This window comes from Phyllopteryx taeniolatus, unplaced genomic scaffold (assembly GCF_024500385.1).
Source record: "Phyllopteryx taeniolatus isolate TA_2022b unplaced genomic scaffold, UOR_Ptae_1.2 contig_29, whole genome shotgun sequence".
Classification (NCBI taxonomy): domain Eukaryota; kingdom Metazoa; phylum Chordata; class Actinopteri; order Syngnathiformes; family Syngnathidae; genus Phyllopteryx; species Phyllopteryx taeniolatus.
The window spans coordinates 50,173-71,786 of NW_026903217.1; the positions used below are offsets into that span (position 1 = coordinate 50,173).

Here is a 21,614-nt window from a genome sequence, read left to right on the forward strand (position 1 = left end):
CATTTGACTGTTGAGCGATGCACAACCTTAAATCCAGCCACACTAATACCAAATGATGAAGGCACGCAGCATGATTGACAGGAATTGGCTGAACAAGCTGCTGAATTAGTAGCATTAATCGAGGCATGCAAACTAATGATAAATAAAGATGGTACAATCTATACTGATAGCCAATATGAGTATTCCACAACAAGAACGCAATTATTGGGAAAAACAAAGTGCAAAACTACAAAATGAAATTTACATTAGCACAGGAAAAAAAAAAAAAAAAAAAAAAAAAAAACTATTCAAATGGGCTGCTATATTGAGACATGCTGTGTCACGTCTCAACCGGAGGGATGGTGGCACAGATAGATTGACACTTTACAGCCCTAAAAAATAGCAGAAAGAAATACGTGGGTTCATTTAACACACTGTAAAAGAGTCATTTCAGCTGAGTACTCAAATAAGGAAGGTGAGCTAAAGTCTGATAACGGAGCGGGAGCAGATGTGTAGATTCTGAAAACGCTTGCTGGTCAGTGAAGAAAAAAGACACCAACCCGTTTAGTGAGAACTCAGCAGAATGGCACACCCACATTGGTTACGACATTTGATAAGTGGATACGTAGTAATTTCGGCTACTATGGTGTTGGTTTTGTTTTTGTGGTACATGGGACGTCCCACCCTAAATGATAAAACCCATTTTTAGATAGAAAATCACCTACCAACTGGACCAATATGACAAACCCAATAATAAAAAAAATTTGAATCATTAACTCGTGTCAAAAGGAGTACAGCTGATGATCAAAATTGTGCGCATGGCCTCCAAACGCGGCAAAAAGGTTTAATATTTTGTGCCCCCCAAAATCAAGCTGCTTTAATCATAATTCCATATGCGGCTTTCACCAATGATGCTCAAGAGAATGGGCAGAATTGGGGATTTGGATATGACTGGTATGCAACTATAGGCTTTGGATGGGAACACCTCATTGGTGAAACAAGTTATGATTGGTCCAGTTGGTCAAAAAATAAATAAAAAATAAAAAAACAGCAAAATAACATAGAAAGGAGTTTAACATAAGCAAAACGGCTTGTGTTATGTTGTGTATTGTATATTGTGTACTGTGTTATAGGAACAGTGTTAAACCAAAAATGCCATTGAAAACTTCAAAGAAAGGTGGACAAATTTTAATTTAATTTTAACAACATAACTACTGATGATTGGTTCCTTGTAAATCATGGGATCCTATATTTCCCGTAAAAGAAGCAGATAAACACAAACCGATGTTTTCTACTTTAGTAGCACCAAATAATTTCACTTGTATAAACATGATTAATAAAGGAAAAAAAAATTAGGACCACTGAACGACACACAGTTAAAGTAATCTTAAAAGTCAAACCAAATTTTGTGCCAGTGGCACGGAGCGACATCTGGTGGTGGTGCGGAGATGATAGACTGTTTGATAGATTACCTAAAGATATATCTAGATTATGCGCTATTATCACTTAGATATTGCATGTGTCAGTATACCCTATGCCTGTTCAAGATTTAATGGAAAGGGCACCAATGTTTTTGTCCAATCTAAAAACATATACAAAAAAGAGATTTGTCATGGCAGGGGCAAAATAATCCAACATACATCAACGCCAGGTGTTCCTCGTGGGGGTTCCTAATCAATACAAATTGGGTGACCAGGTTGCAGGAGGATTTGAGTCTTTCATATGCTGGTGGTGTACGATTAATAAAAATGTTGATGGGATAAACTACATCCACTTCAATGTACAGAGATTAGGAAATTGGACTCAGAGTGGGTTGGAAGCTGTGCACGAGCAGCTCAAGGACGTTCCAAAGACCGCATAGCTGTCGACATGCTCCTCGCAAGAGAGGGAGGTGTTTGCGGTATGTTTGGAGAACAAACAATACTGCTTCAGATGGCAGCTTGACCAGAGCCATCGATGGTCTGCGGACCCTCAATCAACACTCCTTGTGGGACAGCTCGAATGGACGTTTTTGGTAAATATAAAACCCTAATTACACCAATATTGATATCAATTGCTGTTTTTGCAGCCATTCTGACATTATGTGGATGTTGTTGTATCCCATGCATTCTGGCATTAATCAGTAAATTAATCACCACAGCCATAACCCCGATGGAGAAATCGTATGGAGCTGATGTATACTGTATGATGATAATGATGATTATGATGATAATGATGATTTTGCTTTACCTGATTTGTTACCTGGTACAGATGATTACAATGTTTAAACTACATCATTCATATATGACAAGTTACTCTGAGTGTAAATGTATTTGTTTCATAAAAATGATTCTACAGTTAAAAATCGAAATGAAGTGACTGTAAGATGATATGAGAATTTGTGCAAATACATGATAAACAGGAGGGAAATGTTAGATAAATTGTAGAAGTTATCATTTATTTGCTTAGCTTGCATTAGTATAATGGACAATTTTAGATGTCTCGCCTTCAAAAAGAAGACTCAGCATCATCCGATGGAAGGGCGCCTGGACCAAGGACGTGATCGGATGTGGTCGGGTCGTGACAGGTGTTGGTTCAATATTATGTGTTGTGTCTTATTGTTTAGAATACTATGTCTGGGAAAAACCCTCTTATTATCAAATATTTTGTGTTGTGTCTTATTGCTTAGAACATTATGATTTGTAAATCCCTCCTATTTCAAATAAAAGCAGGAGCGAGGGGGGGGATTGTTTAGAGCGTGTTGAGAGGCTGTGATCTGAACAATCTCCCATACGCCCTCCTCATGAGAAAAAGAAACCAGCGTCTTCATTCCTTTTGTGTCTATTTTTTATAATGTTGGGTAAGATAAATCCAACACCAATACTGGCCACTCATGCCAGTAGCATCTGCTCCAATTGCACACTGATTGAAGAGAATCTGCAACATTTGCACAATAAACATTGTCCCAGATTATCGCACTACTCGCTTGAAGTCTCGGCACCCTTTGCACAATGGTCATTGCACCGGACTATTGCAATATTAGTCTTTCGAACTGCTCTAAATGCTAGAGGACTCTGCATCTTTTTGCACAATTGTCAAAAAAAACTGAACCGGCATTACCAGATAACTAGCAACCCTTAATTGCTCAGTGACTGTTTTTTGTCAACGTCTTTATGTCTCAAAAGTGTTCTCTGTGAATTGACTGTCTGTTGTCGTACGAGAGTGGCTCAAACTACGACAAATTCCTTGTGTGTTTTTTGGACATACATGGCAAATAAAGATGACTCTGTTTCTGAAGTGTTGGTGACCAGGATGTGGAGGGTCCAAGAGGATTTTGCATGCTCTTGTCTGAGTTTTGGCAGCGTGCAAGTTCTCAAATTCTCTCGTGTGTTAACTTTTCAAAATCTATGATCTGATCACACATTTGTAGTGTTGAGAATGAGTTTGCATCATCCACACAAAAAACTCCAAAATAGACCAGCCAACTATTGGAGAATAAAAAATGACGCGATCCGCTCGAGATATTTTCAAGCGAAATTTGATTTTTTAAATATAAAATGTTGCTTTTCAGGTAAGCATGTGGCTTACGGCCATACTACCCTGAGAATGCCCGATCTCGTCCGATCTCGTCCGATCTTGGAAGCTAAGCAGGGGCGGGCCTGGTTAGTACTTGGATGGGAGACCGCCTGGGAATACCAGGTGCTGTAAGCTTTTTCACTTTAGATTCTCATGGAATCGTTTTCTTATCGGTGGTTGACCTAAATTATAATGCAGTCCTTCTCTCTCTTATGACTTACCGTCTCTTTATTAGGAGACAGAATCTTCACGTACCTTTTTTAAACATCCCGTTTCTCCTTTTCCGACAGTAAAAAATAAAATAAAAATCTATACACACATATATCTACATATATATATATATATATATATTGAAGGCCCTCGCACGTGATATACTGATGTCATGATCATACATAGACTTATTTGTACACTGTTATGTTGTATAACCTAACCTCAGTATTAAAATGTTCTGATAATCACGTAAGTGTGAAAACTACGTCAGCCGCAAAACAGGATGTTTTGTCCCAAGAAGAGATAATGCTGTGACCTTGGATCCACCCTGCTCAAGCTTTAAACACCGCCCTGAACACTGTGTATAATCTCGCACTGAACGCTGAGAAAGCGCACATTTGAGCACATTTTGTGCAGCTGCAGCCTTTGCCTGTAGAACATTTGTACCCAGAATATTCTGCAATAAAGATCTTAAAGAAGTTCATTTCCAGTCTCTGATTCGGACTCCAACATTCTCATCATCCGAAATTCAACGAACACGCGAAGGACTGGCGGAGAGATACCATCCTTCAACAATTGGTGACCCCGACGTGATTTCGGGCTGAGGTGTTGGGCGACAGACAGAACATCGGGCCCACACGAATAAAGGTAAGAGGACATTTATCCTCCCAATTGATCTTCTGTCTGTCGACTGATACAAGGCAAGAATTTATGTTCTATTGGAATCTAAATTGATTGTTTGACTGGATGAACTTTAAATAACATAATTTGGTATATAAGGTTGACTTGTTTCATGTTACAGTGAAATCCTAAAGTCCGTAAATCCTTATATAGGAAATTCTGTACAAAATACTGGTGAAACAAGTAACAAGGAGATAAGTCTCTTTGAAGAAGAAGTATCGAGTGGTTTTGATAAATTGAGGTTCGAGTACTTTTGTTTGGATTTAATGTCAAGTACTTTTGTTTAAGAAAAGAGTTTCGACCACTTTTGCGAAATTAAGGCTCGGACGCTTTTGTTTGGCTATTAAGCAAGTGTCTTTGAAGAATAAGTATCGAGTGGTTTTGAAAAGAGTTTCGACCACTTTTGCGAAATTAAGGCTCGGACGCTTTTGTTTGGCTATTAAGCAAGTGTCTGCGAAATTAAGGCTCGGACGCTTTTGTTTGGCTATTAAGCAAGTGTCTTTGAAGAATAAGTATCGAGTGGTTTTGAAAAGAGTTTCGACCACTTTTGCGAAATTAAGGCTCGGACGCTTTTGTCTGGCTATTAAGCAAGTGTCTTTGAAATATGAGAAATAAAGGTATATTGTGGATCCACAAAAAATAAGTACTTAAGAAGAAAAAACAGCTGAAAAAATGGAAGGGGAATTCAATCGAGAATCGGAATGGTTCGACTTGCGTGTCATTCCAGACCATGGTCAAAAAATACTGTTAAGAGAGCAAGTAAAGAATGCATGTGATGTATGTGTGGGAGGATTGTCTGAGAAAGATAGACAGGGAAAGAAAGAAGAACTTTATAAATGGATGGATGAATGTTGTGAAGATGGCTGGTTTCCTGCATTATCAACTGCTGCTTGTTTAATTTCACTGATGAAGGAACTCGAGAGAGTGTGTTCAAATAGAAAAGACAAGTTAGAAAAGGAAATAGAGAAGACGAGTAAATTGTCCACTAGAGGCAGGAAGGTAAGAGAAAATCACAAAAAGACAGAAAAAGTAATGGCAAGAGCTAGAATGCTGGCAATGGGATGTGCATTAAAACAGTCAAGAAAGGAAGCGAAAAACAGTGGGGTGGGTGTGACTCAGCCGTTGTCCGCTCCGCCGCCGTATTGTAACAAATTGGAAATGAATGATACACAAGGGCCAGTGAACCCATTCACCGAGTCACCATATGCAGATGCGAGACAGACGCTGCAAAACATATAAGCCCCTATCTTATCTGTAAATAGAGGAACTCTAGATGTGGATTGGAATGGCAGTACTGACTCGGTGGGATCGAAACAACATGAACCCCTGATTCAGCACGCAGCAGAAAATTTGGCCGCAGGCGTAACAGCCTCAGTTAAAATGTTCGAGGAAAAACTGGAAAAAGTGTCTAACATGTGCGGAGAACCATATACAAAGTTAAACCAAATAGGAGCGTTTACGGTAGATTTAAATAGACACCCTGAAGTGCCACAAAAGGTAAGAGAGCACCTTTTAGCGCGTGCCTCCCGTTTTGAGAGAACTGTCAACGCTGAAATAACAGAACAGATACAACGTGATAACGCGGAACGAGATGTAATATTCAGACAAAGGGAACAGGAGATAGCAGCAGAAGAAGCTCAGAAGGGACTTCCCCATGCGGTAGCAAACACTTATCACATCGCACATTTGCAAAATCAGGTGGCTGACTTAAAGTGCCAAGTGCAGAATTTGTCAGGAGCACACCAGGACTCCCTGTTACAACAGACACAAGAAAATAGAAGTGCGCCCCCTTTTGCTGAATCCACTCCACTTCGACCCATGACACGCTCTCAAACTTTTGTTCAAGCTCCAATGCTGGCCAAGGTTGATCCGGCTACTGGAGCCACTGCCATGTTTTATAAACCTTTTTCTCCTTCTGATCTAAGTGTTTTGATGCAGAAACTTCCTGCAATGCAGAATGGAGGAGAGAACTGGCTGAGATCGGTACAAAGGGCTGTCACAAGACAAATTTTGACGGCTGGAGACATGCGCGCATTATTGACACATGCGTGTCCTCTCTCCCAACTGGAAACACTGATGAAGAATTCTGGTCTGATGAGTATAATGGACAATGAGGCACTTACAAGAGAGTATTACTTAACATTGTTCACTGCACTAAACGCATTGTTTCCCATTCCTGATCTATTCATCTCCGACTTAGTATTTGCTCCTAGAACAGATGAGGAAGCAGCGGCATATATTGACCGCGCTCTTGTCGAATATTCTTCAAAAACAGGCCATTTGCCAACTGACTCTGCTCTGTATTCTCAAGTATTTAGAGGAGCAGTGCTGAAGGGCGTTCCCAAGTCTGTGGTACAAGCCATGGAGACGAATCCGGACCTTCCCGGAGCGGATCATGCTCGCTGGTTGTCACATCTGAAACATCACCTGAGGAGACATGCAAAAGAAAAAGAGTCAAAGCATGAGAAACACAGAACCACCGAATCGCAATTAGCTATAATGCAACTACAAAGTCTCAAAAAACAAGAAGAGAATATTAAAATCATACCTGTGGCTTCCGTTGGGGCCTCGCTACCTAATGTTGTTTCTGAGTGCATGATGTATCAAACAGGCCCATTCATGGCTCGAGGTGCTCCGTTTGCTGGCAGAAATCATTGCTTCAACTGTGGTCGTAACGGACACTGGGCAATAGACTGCCGAGCGCGTCCCCTGGAGGGCAGAGGCAGAGGAACAAGGGGCCCGCCTAGAGGATTCAACAGGCGTGGTTATGGCCAGCAAAGAGGAAGAGGATACGGACAGCAACAGCAGCAGGATATTGCTCCCCAATATCCGCCGCAGCAGCAGCAGTCTTACCATCAAGTGCCGAACCAACAGCACCGGCCACCGTCTGGGGGCCAGTATCCGCAATGATGGGGCCCCGAATCCACATGCCATGGTCTGCAGGAACCAATAATTGGACTGACGGTAGGAGGAACTATTTTACCTTTTATGGTCGATACGGGAGCCAGACATTCAACCGTTATGACATTAACACCTGAAAGTTCCCTTACCGCAAAAGGCATTTCACTTGTTGGATTCCGGGGTGAAGAAACCATCCTGCACATGACTACACCCGTACATACTCAGTGTTTTACACAAACTCTTTTACACTCGTTTGTGTATGCGCCCAATTGCCCTGTCAACCTGTTGGGAAGGGATCTTCTCATCAAAACAGCTCCAACAATACTGTGCAGCCCGGATGGACTGATATTACAGTTTCCTGATGGACACACCTACTGTTGTTCCGGTGACGACACATCAAACATCTACATGCAGGACTCAGAGCGCCGACTACCAAGTATGACGTGTGCCACCGCCGACATCTACTGGGCGAAAATGGACACTGACTCACCCGGATGGACGGAAGCAGAGACCTTTTGGACTCAATGGTCGCCATGGGTTCGTCACCTCAGACCCTATGATATGGTTTCTGATTGTATGCATTGCACTCTGTACTATGACAGGACGGGAGATGAGGTGTACAGCGAGGCTTTCCAAAATGTAGAAGGCAACATCTGGGAACTACAAATGGGTGACCTGTTCGTGGGAAAACCAGGTGTGGCTTTTTCAATTTCACTAACGCCTGAACAACAAAAATGGTATATGATGACTCATCCATCAGATCCCACTGTTCCACCATGTCATCCTCATGTGTCCTTGATGGTATCACCACAGCATACTGCAAAGGATTTGGGTCCGTTCGTCCTAAGCTGCACACAGGCTATTGATTGGCAGCCAACTTTTCACAACACATTGCTATATTCTCGGTCTCTCGATGCATACTGGATACAGTCTGCACCGTATACACCAATATCAACCCTGGAGCATTGCTTGTTGGACAGACATCATGGACGAGAAACAACTGACAGTGAATTCGCCAATCCTATGGTACAATCTTTGCCTCTACATTTGTGGTCTACAGACCCAACAGACGTGGGATTGTGTCAAGTACAGCCGGTGAAATTCAAAATGAAGCCTGATCCTATTTGGATACCACAGTATCCAATGAAGGAAGCAGGTCGAATTGGCATTACAGAAACCATTGAAGGCTTGCTAAAAGCAGGAGTATTGTGCAAAATACGTGAGTCAGAGTATAATACACCCATTCTACCAGTTGAAAAGAAAAATACTGGAAAATTCCGAATGGTACATGACCTTAGGGCAATAAATGCAGCAGTCTTGACACCAACACTCCCAGTACCCAATCCGCACTCAGCCCTGTCTCAGCTCTCTCCGTCCCACACCCATTTTACTTGCATTGATCTGGCTAATGCATTTTTCTGCATTCCTCTTGACCCATCTATTAAGCAATGTTTTGCATTTACTTGGAATAATGAATGCTATTCTTACAACTGACTTCCACAAGTCTTTGTTCTGTCACCAGGACTGTTCAATGATCATCTCAGACAACTTTTATCACCACTTCAACTTCCGGAAGGTGTGCTCTTAATACAATATGTAGATGACATATTGTTGGCTGCCTCTTCCGAGTCCTTATGTCTTCGAGCCACCCAGCGACTCTTGTCTCATCTAGCGTCAGTAGGACTTAAGTGCTCCAAAAGCAAACTACAAATTGCAAGGCTACAAGTTTTCTTTTTGGGACGCCTTATTTCATGCAAAGGCACAGGGATGTCTCCCTCACACAAAGATGACATCTTACACCACCCGAAACCTGTCAATGTCAAACAAATGCTCGCCTTCTTAGGACTGTGCAACTACTCACGCCATCATGTCCCAGACTTTGCAGAACTTACACATCCTCTTCGCCAAATGGTTAACATTGAAGGAATGCGAAATTTGTCACATATCCTCACTTGGACCACTGAAGCGGAAAACTCTTTTGTACACCTCAAACAGCACTTGTCCTCAGCTGCCGCATTGGCTATTCCTGATTACAACAGAATGTTTTTCCTGGATGTTTCTGAAAAGACCAGCAGTGTATCTGCTGCTCTTTATCAGAAGGGGGAATCAGGAGAAAGACGAATTTGTCTATATGCCTCTACGCCACTTGAAAAATACGAAAAGCGACATCCAGTATGCGCGGCGTTTGCCTCTGCGTTAGCTCGACTCATTGAAAAAACCTCACACATTGTCTTACATCATCCATTGACAGTACGCACTTCTCACAGTACAGTACAGTACATGACAAGCCATGTTTTCACCATGACAGGAGGAAGACAAAGGAAAATTGAGGTAATACTCACACAGCCACATATACTTTTTACACACGAGGGCATTAACATGGCTGAAGGGCTTTTTGAAGGACAGCCTCATTGCTGTACCCAACGAATCATAACAGATAACACACTTAGGGAAGATCTATATGACATGCCCTTGCAAAATCCTGACTTGATACTATTCACGGACGGATGCTGTTTTAAAGGAGAACAAGGGCTCCAGTCAGGGTTTGCTGTAACAAAACTAACTGATACAGGATTTGTAACTATAAAGGCGGAAAAACTCAAAGGGCAACAATCTGCCCAAAGAGCAGAGATAACGGCAGTAACAGCTGCTCTCCAGCTGGCCCAAGACAAAACGACCAACATTTACACTGACTCGGCATATGCTCATGTAGTAGTACATACAGCCATGGCCGAATGGCAAAGAAATGACTTCATGACTGCAACGGGAGTCCCCATAAAACATTATCAAGAAATATTAAAATTGAAAGAAGCATTAATGATGCCCAAAGCAGTGGCAGTCTTAAAATGTAAAGGACACACTAAAAAGGATGATTTTGTATCAGCAGGAAATGACGCAGCGGATAAAGCGGCGAAGGCAGCGGCTGGTTATCTTCCCACCTCACAACTAGTTGTAAGTGAAGCAGAATTGAAAGACAGACAGGAAGTAACAGAAGAAACAGTTAAAATATGGCAGGAACAAGGGAGTCCCGAAGAAAGGAGTATGTGGAAATCAAAAGGGGGTGAGAGAGATGAGAAAGGTATTTGGAGAAAAGGAGGAAAATGTATACCACCTCAGAAGCAATTAAAACTGTTGATAAGCGAAGCTCATGGAGCATGCCATGTAGGCGTGGAAGAAACACTGAGACGACTCCACACCTGGTGGCATCCTTTCATGAGAGCAATTGTTAAAAATGAACTCCAGGATTGCAGTGTCTGTAGCAGATATAACAGCATGCCTACCACGAAACCACCCCAGGGAACTCACGATCCGGACGTGACGGCACCTGGGCAGGTGGTTTCGATGGATTTTACAGACATGATTAAAAGTGTGTCCGGTTACAGGTATCTACTAGTAATAGTGGATTCCTTCTCCGGTTGGCCTGAAGCCTATCCCTGCAAAACAGAAACGGCAAACATAGTGGTTAAACATTTGATTAACCATTATATTCCATCTCATGGGTTCCCAAGTAAAATTAGGTCTGATAATGGGACCCATTTTAAAAATAAACATTTGCAGGAAGTAGAAAGAGCCCTGGGACTGAAACACACATTTGGTTCAGTATATCACCCACAGTCCCAAGGACAAGTAGAAAGAATGAATCGGAACATTAAGGAAAAATTGGCCAAAGCTTTAGCTACTTCAAATCTCAATTGGCTACAAGCCCTTCCTTTGGCTTTGATGAATGTACGAATGTCACTCAATTCAGCCAAAGGCTGGACTCCATTTGAATGTCATACTAACAGACCGTTTCCGGCTCCAACAGCTCCACTGGAGACAACAGATGTGTCTGGCCCTCCGGAGCTCAAACAACTAACGCTTGCTTTTTCGCAACTAACTGCAAAACAACCCGACGCTCCTTTGGTAATGCATGAAAGTGAATTTGTATGGTTGAAAGTAACCAAAAGAAAGTGGTCTGAACCCAGGTGGACAGGTCCTCATAAAGTGACGGAGAGAACATCGTCCGCTGTCCGCCTACAAGGAAAGGGGGAGACGTGGTACCACCTCACCTCTACACGACCAGCAAAGACCCCGCCCTGACAGATCATCATTGCCGCAAGTACTGACTGCACGTCAACGCCAGACCAGTTCCCATCCCACTGACGACATCACTCATCAAAGGTTGAGATCACGGTACACGGGCAGAATAATCCCGGTGACTCAACCTAGGACCGGGTAGTCTAACCCCAGGTCCTGAAGAAGCTGACAGCGCTCTCTAGCGACGATCCTGAAAAAACACCACCCAACAATGGCCCGCAAATGGGACAATGTTTCAATTTGTTGTTACATCACAACCCTTTTTATTGTATTAACTCTCTTGCCTGTTTGGTATTTTTGGATGCGTCTTGGTGCGCGCTCAAACCTAACAACAATACAGAGAGGTAAGCGAAAACTCAATTCAGGTCACTCAACTGTACCTATGTCCCAGTCTGTTCCCTGGATTTTAGAATGGACGTACAACCATTCGATAACTTTAACAGTGCCACCAAGCACCTACTGCCGTTGAAATACCAATTACATCTCTAAAAGGGTTCAGAAACACCGTTCAGATAACAGGGGAGGGCTGGAGAGGTTATTGGTGGTATATGACAGGAAACGTGCTAGATTTAAGCTGGGATTCTTTAATAACCACTAAACAAGGTAACTATTGGCCATCGGGAAAGACCAAAGAAGCTGTCTTTTTCAAAGACAAAATCACCCTTACCAAAAAAGGGGATCTACTTAAACTGACCTTTGCTCTCCCCGATGGTATATTGCGTCCACCAAGTGCAACCATTTTTAATGTTTCATGCTGGGGTTTTTTACTCTGGGCCTGGTCATCAGGACCAGACCCTCATTTTCCCGTTGTCATATGTGAAAACACTACTATGGGACAACTTGATCAGCCAATATTAAATAATTATACACAAACTATCAAGTTGACGGCCATCAGTGTACCCTTAAATAGCGTGGATGGTTTGTTTCGAGTTACCACAGGCGTATCAGGAAACAGCAACAATTGGCTATTATTAACTGAGGAAGCGGCAAAGACTACTAAAAAAATTGCGTGGTTTGCATGGGACCTCGTCCTTTACTCAGGGTGGTCCCTGCCAATATTGACACACAATGTGTTATGGAATTGATGAATAAAACGCTACCCTCACGAAACTGTTCCAAATGGGACAAAATACACCCATTGGTAAGATGGCAAAAAGATAAACCTCTGTTTTTAAACCAAGTTGCAAAAGGCAACTTCACCTGTATTAACATTACAGGAAACAATGGCCGATTGGGAAGGTTAAACCACGCACAACAATGTCAGTCACTTATCTTTGTGGGATCATCATTTCGGCCACAATCCAGGGGCGACATCTGGTGGTGGTGCGGTGATGACCGGATATTCGACAAACTCCCTTTGAACCAAGCCGGTTACTGTGCACTGATTTCTCTCCTGCTGCCAGTAAAGGTCTTTCCAACCACGGTTCATGTGTTGATGCAAACTATTCAAAACTTAGGACCACAACACTTGTCCCACTTACAAAAAGCCAAACGATCTACTAGCACATGGCAAGATAAGGGGGACCCCACATACATTGATGCGATTGGCGTACCATGAGGGGTCCCCGATGAATATAAACTCGCAGATCAGGTTGCCGCAGGATTTGAATCCACAATCTGTTGGTGGTGTACTATAAATAAAAACACAGATAGAGTTAATTACGTACATTACAATGTGCAACGCCTAGGTAATTGGACACAAAGCGGATTTGAAGCGGTACATGGTCAACTAGCCGCCACCTCTCTGATGGCTTTCCAGAATCGTATTGCTTTAGATATGCTCTGGCAGAAAAAGGAGGCGTATGCTCCATGTTTGGCGAACAATGTTGCACTTTTATTCCTAATAACACAGCTTCTGATGGCAGCCTAACCTCTGCAATTGAAGGGCTCAGAACATTGAACAAAAAGATGAAGCAACATTCCGGGGTAGATACTTCTATTTGGGACAATTGGATGAGTGTTTTTGGACGTTATAAGGCTCTGGTATCTTCTATTTTTATTTCTATTGCTGTGTTTGCTGCTTTTCTCACAATATGTGGATGTTGTTGCATTCCTTGCTTGCGCTCTCTTAGCCAGCGACTCATTACAGCAGCTATCGAAAAAAGAGATGTTAACAACCCCGCCCAGATGATGCCACTCCTGTCCTCGGGGGTATCCCCTGAGATGCTCGATGACCCCGCGGGCATATTTTTGTAATGGTACATTCTCTTACATGCTGTTTAACATATCCTGGTGTCGGACTCTTTCGAGTCCGAAAGGGGGATTGAAGGCCCTCGCACGTGATATACTGATGTCATGATCATACATAGACTTAATTTGTACACTGTTATGTTGTATAACCTAACCTCAGTATTAAAATGTTCTAATCACGTAAGTGTGAAAACTACATGTCAGCCGCAAAACAGGACGTTTTGTCCCAAGAAGAGATAATGCTGTGACCTTGGATCCACCCTGCTCAAGCTTTAAACACCGCCCTGAACACTGTATATAATCTCGCACTGAACGCTGAGAAAGCGCACATTTGAGCACATTTTGTGCAGCTGCAGCCTTTGCCTGTAGAACATTTGTACCCAGAATATTCTGCAAAAAAGATCTTAAAGAAGTTCATTTCCAGTCTCTGATTCGGACTCCAACATTCTCATCATCCGATATTCAACGAACACGCGAAGGACTGGCGGAGAGATACCATCCTTCAACAATATATATATATATATATATATATATATATTAGCATCACGTGATACGTCACAATTTTATCACATGAGTGCTTTTAATTAGCTCGAGGCTAAGGATACGAAGGTATGGATCTTTAAATGATACGTAATTATTGCACATCATTGTGTGGACCTCAAAGCCACGGTTTATGAACCCGAACCACTTCCGAGGAATACATTACAGTCGAGTGAATGGCAGTATTAGAAGGAGTAGATTAGATCGAGTAAATTCAATCAGAATCAGCAGAATAAAAATCAGAATCTATATTTGCCGAGTATGTCAGAAACATACAAGGAATTTGTCTCCGGTACTTGGAGCCCCTCTCGTGCGACAACGGATAGCCATTTGACAGAAAATACTTTGGAGAAATAATCACATGAGACCAAAGTACAGAGAATCACTGAGCAATGAAAGGTTAGCGGTAATGTGGTCATGTCAATGCAAATTTTGTGTTATTTTTTATTTTTTGACAATTGTGCAAATGATGCAGAGTCCTCTAGCAATTTAGAGCAATTTGAAGTGACTGATCGAGCAATAATCTGGTACAGTGACAATTGTGCAAAACGTGAAGAGACTTCGAGAAATTTAAGCAGTATAAAGCGAATCGTAGTGCGATAATCTGGAACAGTGTCCATTGTGCAAATGGTGCAGATACTTCTCAACCACATGAGTGGCCAGTATTGGTCAACAACAGATATGCAAATTGTGCAGAGTGGCGAGACTACTACAGTGAATGCACGAATAATGTATAATTGGCCCGACAGAGATGGGACAACAATCTCAAGACAAATTGGCAGCATGTTACAATGCAATTGTAAGTGAACTGTTTAAGAAGTTAACGGTAAGCGGGACGAAAGGTGTTGGAATGTCTGCTAGTTTTTGTTTGCATTGTTCGATAGCACTTGCCTGGGGGAAGGAGCTGGAAGAAGACAATTATATATGACTCGTGCACTCACTGTAGTAGTCTCGCCACGCTGCACTATTTGCATATCTGTTGTTGATCAATACTGGCCACTCATGCCAGTAGCATCTGCTCCAATTGCACACTGATTGAAGAGAATCTGCAACATTTGAACAATAAACATTGTCCCAGATTATCGCACTACTCGCTTGAAGTCTCGGTGACCTTTGCACAATGGTCATTGCACCGGACTATTGCAATATTAGTCTTTCGAACTGCTCTAAATGCTAGAGGACTCTGCATCTTTTTGCACAATTGTCAAAAAAAAATGAACCGGCATTACGATAGCTAGCAACCCTAAATTGCTCAGTGACTGTTTTTTGTCAACGTCTTTATGTCTCAAAAGTGTTCTCTGTCAATTGACTGTCTGTTGTCGTACGAGAGTGGCTCCAACTACCAAATTCCTTGTGTGTTTTTTGGACATACATGGCAAATAAAGATGACTCTGTTTCTGAAGAGTTGGTGACCAGGATGTGGAGGGTCCAAGAGGATTTTGCATGCTCTTGTCTGAGTTTTGGCAGCGTGCAAGTTCTCAAATTCTCTCGTGTGTTAACTTTTCAAAATCTATGATCTGATCACATATTTGTAGTGTTGAGAATGAGTTTTCATCATCCACACAAAAAACTCCAAAATAGACCAGCCAACAATTGGAGAATAAAAAATGACGCGATCCGCTCGATATTTTTAAGCGAAATTTGATATTTTTTAAATATAAAATGTTGCTTTTCAAGTAGCCCTGTGGCTTACGGCCTTACTACCCTGAGAGCGCCTGATCTCGTCTGATCTCGGAAGCTAAGCAGGGGTGGGCCTGGTTAGTACATGGATGGGAGACCGCCTGGGAATACCAGGTGCTGTAAGCTTTTTCACTTTAGATTCTCGTGGAATCGTTTTCTTATCGGTGGTTGACCTAAATTATAATGCAGTCATTCTCTCTCTTATGACTTACCATCTCTTTATTAGAAGACAGAATCTTCACGTACCTTTTTTAAAAATCCCGTATCTCCTTTTCCGACAGTAAAAAAAAAAGAAAATCTATACACACATATATCTACATATATATATCTATATATATATATATATATATTAGTATCACGTGATACGTCACGATTTTATCACATCAGTGCTTTTAATTAGCTCGAGGTTAAGGATACGAAGGTATGGATCTTTAAATGATACGTAATTATTGCACATTATTGTGTGGACCTCAAAGCCACGGTTTATGAACCCGAACCACTTCCGAGGAATACATTATAGTCGAGTGAATGGCAGTATTAGAAGGAGTAGATTAGATCGAGTAAATTCAATCAGAATCAGCAGAATAAAAATCAGAATCTATATTTGGCGAGTATGTCAGAAACATACAAGGAATTTGTCTCTGGTACTTGGAGCCCCTCTCGTGCGACAACGGATAGCCATTTGACAGAAAATACTTTGGAGACATAATCACATGAGACCAAATTACAGAGAATCACTTAGCAATGAAAGGTTAGCGGTAATGTGGTCATGTCAATGCAAATTTTGTGTTATTTTTTATTTTTTGACAATTGTGCAAATGATGCAGAGTCCTCTAGCAATTTAGAGCAATTTGAAGTGACTGATCGAGCAATAATCTGGTACAGTGACAATTTTGCAAAACGTGAAGAGACTTCGAGAAATTTAAGCAGTATAAAGCGAATCGTAGTGCGATAATCTGGAACAGTGTCCATTGTGCAAATGGTGCAGATACTTCTCAACCACATGAGTGGCCAGTATTGGTCAACAGCAGTGTTAAATATATTCTAGAAGTTATCATTTATTTGCTTAGCTTGCATTAGTATTATGGACGATTTTAGATGTCTCGCCTTCAAAAGGATGACTCAGCATGATCCGATGGAAGGGCGCCTGGACCAAGGACGTGATCGGATGTGGTCGGGGACGTGACAGGTGTTGGTCCAATGTTTTGTGTTGTGTCTTATTGTTTAGAACATTATGTCTGGGACAAACCCTCCTATTTTCAAATAAATGCAGGAGCGACGGGGGAGATTGTTAGAGCGTGTTGAGAGGCTGTGATCTGAACAATCTCTCATACGCCCTCCTCATGAGAAAAAGAAACCAGCGTCTTCATTCCTTTTGTGTCTATTTGTAATAATGTTGGGTAAGATAAATCCAACATTAAATTGGTCCTTCGACCCGGATGTCAACACACCCGAGGATTCCAGTTGTGGAGCCGACTTCCAGTTAAGAGACCGTGGCCACGGCAAGTAAGACCCTTTACGGGACTGGTCTTCGTTCTCCTCAACTGGGATCTGAAGGTTGACGACAATCCACAGGATTGAAGACGACTGGTGAGTTAAATTTTAAAATTTTATTTTAGGAAAAAGGACGCCGGAGTCCACAAATTCCGCGAGGACGGCGGAGTCCTGTACGTACTTAAATTCCGTGTTTAATAAACCTTGTGTAATACTAGTCACTGGCAAGTAAGGGACGGCGGAGTCCACAAATTCCGCGAGGATGCCGGAGTCCTGTACGTACTTAAATTCCGTGTTTAATGAATAAAGAAACTAGGAACGTTTCGTGGCGTCGTAGTTAAATTCCGTATAGGACGGCGGAGTCCTCTGACGAGCCAGTGTGAATGAAAACTGTTTGAATGAGAGTGTAAATGGGAAATGGGAAACCACTAGGTTTTTCATTCCATACCAAAACAGTGGGAAAGTAAACGGTGGACTTTTGTGGATGCAAAGGCAAGAATTCTCCACTCGAAATAGTTGAAGTGAGAATTACCACAGAAAGTAAATTTGAATCACCGTCCTACTGAAAAAAAACAAAACAGTGTTCTAGACTACCCTAGGTAGTATTACACTGAACCAAATTCTTTCAAATGGGGAAAGGAAGTAGTAAAATAAAAAACAGGAATACACTGCAGTGTAAAGGTTGGAGGTTCATTAAATTAAATTTAAAAGAAAAAAAAAACAGGATCCTGATAACATTTAATATTTAGAGACAGGGATAACCGAACACGGCTTTAATGGTTGGTTAAATACACAAAAAAATAGCCGCGTTGCAGGAATCAAATTATATAAAAAATAAAAGACAAGCCACCGTTAAATGTGGGAAAGGCCCTGTTGTCTGCAGCCTTGCAGCTTATCACAAAAATAGAAGATAAAAAAGAATGTGATGAGCTGCAGTAATACAGAGCATGCGTACCAAACCCACGCACATTGTTAAATTCATTAAGACCAGACGCTACTGTGTTTACAGTAGTGGACATTAATGCATTAATGCAGTAATGCATTCTTTTCAGTACCAATAGAAAATAACAGTCAATTTTGGTTTGCATTCACATTTGAGAAAAAAAAAAAATTACTAGATTACTGCAAGGTTACTGTGAAAGTCCAACTATTTATTCACAAGTTATCACAACACGCATGTCTTCTGGCATCTACAGATGGAGAGACATGCAAAGATTCATTGACCTTACTGCATCATCTAACAGAAGAGGGACATAAAGTTAACAAAAATAAATTGCAATGATGTAAAAGACAAGTTAAATATCTAGGCCATAATTTAAGGATAGGAGGAAAGACTAATTAGAAGACAGGAGAGCTATAGTCTTAAAAAATCCTAAACCACAGACGAAGAAATATATAATAATCATTTTTAGGTCTGACAAATTATTGTAAAGCATGGATTCCAAACTATGCAGAAATTGTTGCACCATTGTCAAAATTAATGTATGAAAACAACCTTAAAATTACATCACCTGTTTAATGGAGTACAGAGGCAGAAAAGGCCTTCTGTGACATTAAACAACATTTTGTGTCCAGTGCTGCGCTAGGCCTTCCAAATTTAATGATAAAACATTCATTCAAATGGTAGATTGTAAAAGCTATTGCATGACCTCCGTACTTACACAACAATACGGTGATAAGCTAAGACCAATAGCTTATTTTTCAACTAGAGAGCAGTTCACCCTAAAGGTCCCACATACAGTGTCTGCTCTCCTATTGCAAACCAATATGGCGTTTTTATCACCTACAAGACATTTATCTTGCATTGCCATCTTGCTGTCACAACCACATTTGACTGTTGAGCGATGCACAACCTTAAATCCAGCCACACTAATACCCTTACTTGATGAAGGCACGCAGCATGATTGACAGGAATTGGCTGAACAAGCTGCTGAATTAGTAGCATTAATCGAGGCATGCAAACTAATGATAAATAAAGATGGTACAATCTATACTGATAGCCAATATGAGTATTCCACAACAAGACCGCAATTATTGGGAAAAACAAAGTGCAAAACTACAAAATGAAATTTACATTAGCACAGGAAAAAAATAAAATAAATAAAATAAACCTATTCAAATGGGCTGCTATATTGAGACATGCTGTGTCACATGTCTCAACCGGAGGGATGGTGGCACAGATAGATTGACACTTTACAGCCCTAAAAAATAGCAGAAAAAAACACGTGGGTTCATTTAACACACTGTAAAAGAGTCATTTCAGCTGAGTACTCAAATAGGGAAGGTGAGCAAAAGTCTGATAACGGAGCGGGAGCAGATGTGTAGATTCTGAAAACGCTTGCTGGTCAGTGAAGAAAAAAGACACCAACCCTTTTAGTGAGAACTCAGCAGAAAGGCACACCCACGTTGGTTATGAGATTCGATAAGTTGTTACGTAGCAACTTTGGCTACTATGGTGTTGGTTTTGTTTTTGTGGTACATGGGACGTCCCACCCTCAATGATAAAACCCATTTTTTTGATAGAAAATCACCTACCAACTGGACCAATATGACAAACCCAATAATAAAAAAATTTGAATCATTAACTCGTGTCAAAAGGAGTACAGCTGATGATCAAAATTGTGGGCATGGCCTCCAAACGCGGCAAAAAGGTTTAATATTTTGTGCCCCCCAAAATCAAGCTGCTTTAATCATAATTCCATATGCGGCTCTCACCAATGATGCTCAAGAGAATGGGCAGAATTGGGGATTTAGATATGACTGGTATGCAACTATAGGTTTTGAATGGGAACACCTTATTGGTGAAACAGGTTATGATTGGTCCAGTTGGTCAAAAAACAAACAGCAAAAGAACATAGAAAGAAGTTTAACCTAAGCAAAACGGCCCATAGTTTAATATTGAAATACAAATCAAGTCACCCAATGTGTTTGATAGTGAGCTTGTGGGCCTATTCTGGTGGAAAAGATCCCCACTTCCAAGTAGTATTGTGTTATAGGAACCGTGTTAAACCAAAAATGCCATTGAAAACTTCAAAGAAAGGTGGACAAATTTTAATGGTTAACAACATAACTACTGATGATTGGTTCCTTGTTGTCACAGGAGTTTCAGGACAAAATAACAATTGGTTACTATTGATGGAACAAGCAGCAAATGTAGCGAGAAAAGATTGTGTTGTTTGCATGGGTCCCAGGCCTTTGTTGCGCATAGTTCCGGCATAATTATCACAAGATTGTATTATTCCATTTGCACACTGATTGAGGAGCATCTGCAACATTTGCACAACCATTGTCCCAGATTATCGCACTACTCGTCACTTTAAACCGCATACACTCCTTGAAGTCTCAGCGCCCTTTGCACAATGGTCATTGCACCGGACTATTGCGATATTAGTCATTCAAACTGCTACTAGAGGACTGCATCTTTTTGCACAATTGTTTTTTGTCAATGTCTTTATGTCTCCAAAGTGTTCTGTAAATTGACTGTCTGTTGTACTAGAGCGGCTCCAACTACCGGAGACAAATTCCTTGTGTGTTTTGGACATACTTGACCAAAAAGAGATTTATCCTGGCAGAGGCAAAATTATCCAACATAAAACATACATGGTGTTCCTCGTGGGGTTCCTAATCAATACAAATTAGCTGACCAAGTTGCAGGAGGATTTGAATACTTCATATGCTGTTGGTGTACGATTAATAAAAATGTTGATGGGATAAACTATATCCACTTCAATGTACAGAGATTAGGAAATTGGACTCAGATTGGGTTGGAAGCTGTGCACGAGCAGCTCAAGGACGTTCCAAAGACCGCATAGCTGTCGACATGCTCCTCGCAAGAGAGGGAGGTGTTTGCGGTATGTTTGGAGAACAAACAATACTGCTTCAGATGGCAGCTTGACCAGAGCCATCGATGGTCTACGGACCCTCAATCAACACTCCTTGTGAAACAGCTGAATGGACGTTTTTGGTAAATATAAAACCCTAATTTCACCAATATTGATATCAATTGCTGTTTTTGCAGCCATTCTGACATTTTGTGGATGTTGTTGTATCCCATGCATTCGGGCATTAATCAGTAAATTAATCACCACAGCCATAACCCACATGGAACCGTATGGAGCAGATTTATCCTTTATTGGAGGTTGATAATAATGACGATGATGATGATGTTGTTTTACATGATTTGTTTCCTGATCCAGGTGATTACGATGTTTAAACTACAACATTCATGTATGACAAGTTTACTCTGAGTGTAAATGTATTTGTTTCAGAAAAATGATTCTACAGTTAAAAATCGAAATGAAGTGACT

The 21,614-nt window shown here is 41.2% G+C and overlaps 1 protein-coding gene, 1 non-coding gene and 1 pseudogene across 4 annotated transcripts; all 3 read left to right on the forward strand.

Moving 5' to 3' along the window:
- Positions 1–3,540: 3,540 nt before the first annotated feature.
- On the forward strand, positions 3,541–3,669 carry LOC133473587 (5S ribosomal RNA; annotated as a pseudogene).
- A 1,969-nt stretch (positions 3,670–5,638) lies between these two features.
- LOC133473567 (uncharacterized) lies at positions 5,639–12,826 on the forward strand. Of its 3 annotated transcripts, XM_061765213.1 has the most exons (3): positions 5,639–8,020; positions 10,214–10,278; positions 11,132–12,826. In XM_061765213.1, the coding sequence occupies exon 1, from the start codon at positions 5,806–5,808 to the stop codon at positions 7,333–7,335; it is 1,530 nt and encodes a 509-aa protein (XP_061621197.1). In that variant the 5' UTR covers positions 5,639–5,805; the 3' UTR covers positions 7,336–8,020; positions 10,214–10,278; positions 11,132–12,826. The 3 variants fall into 3 exon arrangements, with proteins under 3 accessions (XP_061621197.1, XP_061621196.1, XP_061621198.1); XM_061765212.1 differs by having other exon boundaries at positions 10,214–12,826; XM_061765214.1 differs by lacking the exon at positions 10,214–10,278 and having other exon boundaries at positions 11,292–12,826.
- A 2,994-nt stretch (positions 12,827–15,820) lies between these two features.
- Positions 15,821–15,939, forward strand: LOC133473585 (5S ribosomal RNA). Its single transcript, XR_009787168.1, has one exon. It is a non-coding gene; the product is annotated as a 5S ribosomal RNA (ribosomal RNA).
- The last annotated feature ends 5,675 nt before the right edge of the window (positions 15,940–21,614 follow it).

Coding starts and splice junctions, on each gene's coding strand:
- LOC133473567 (XM_061765212.1), top strand. CDS start 5,806: ATGTTCGAGGAAAAACTGGAAAAAGTGTCTAACATGTGCGGAGAACCA.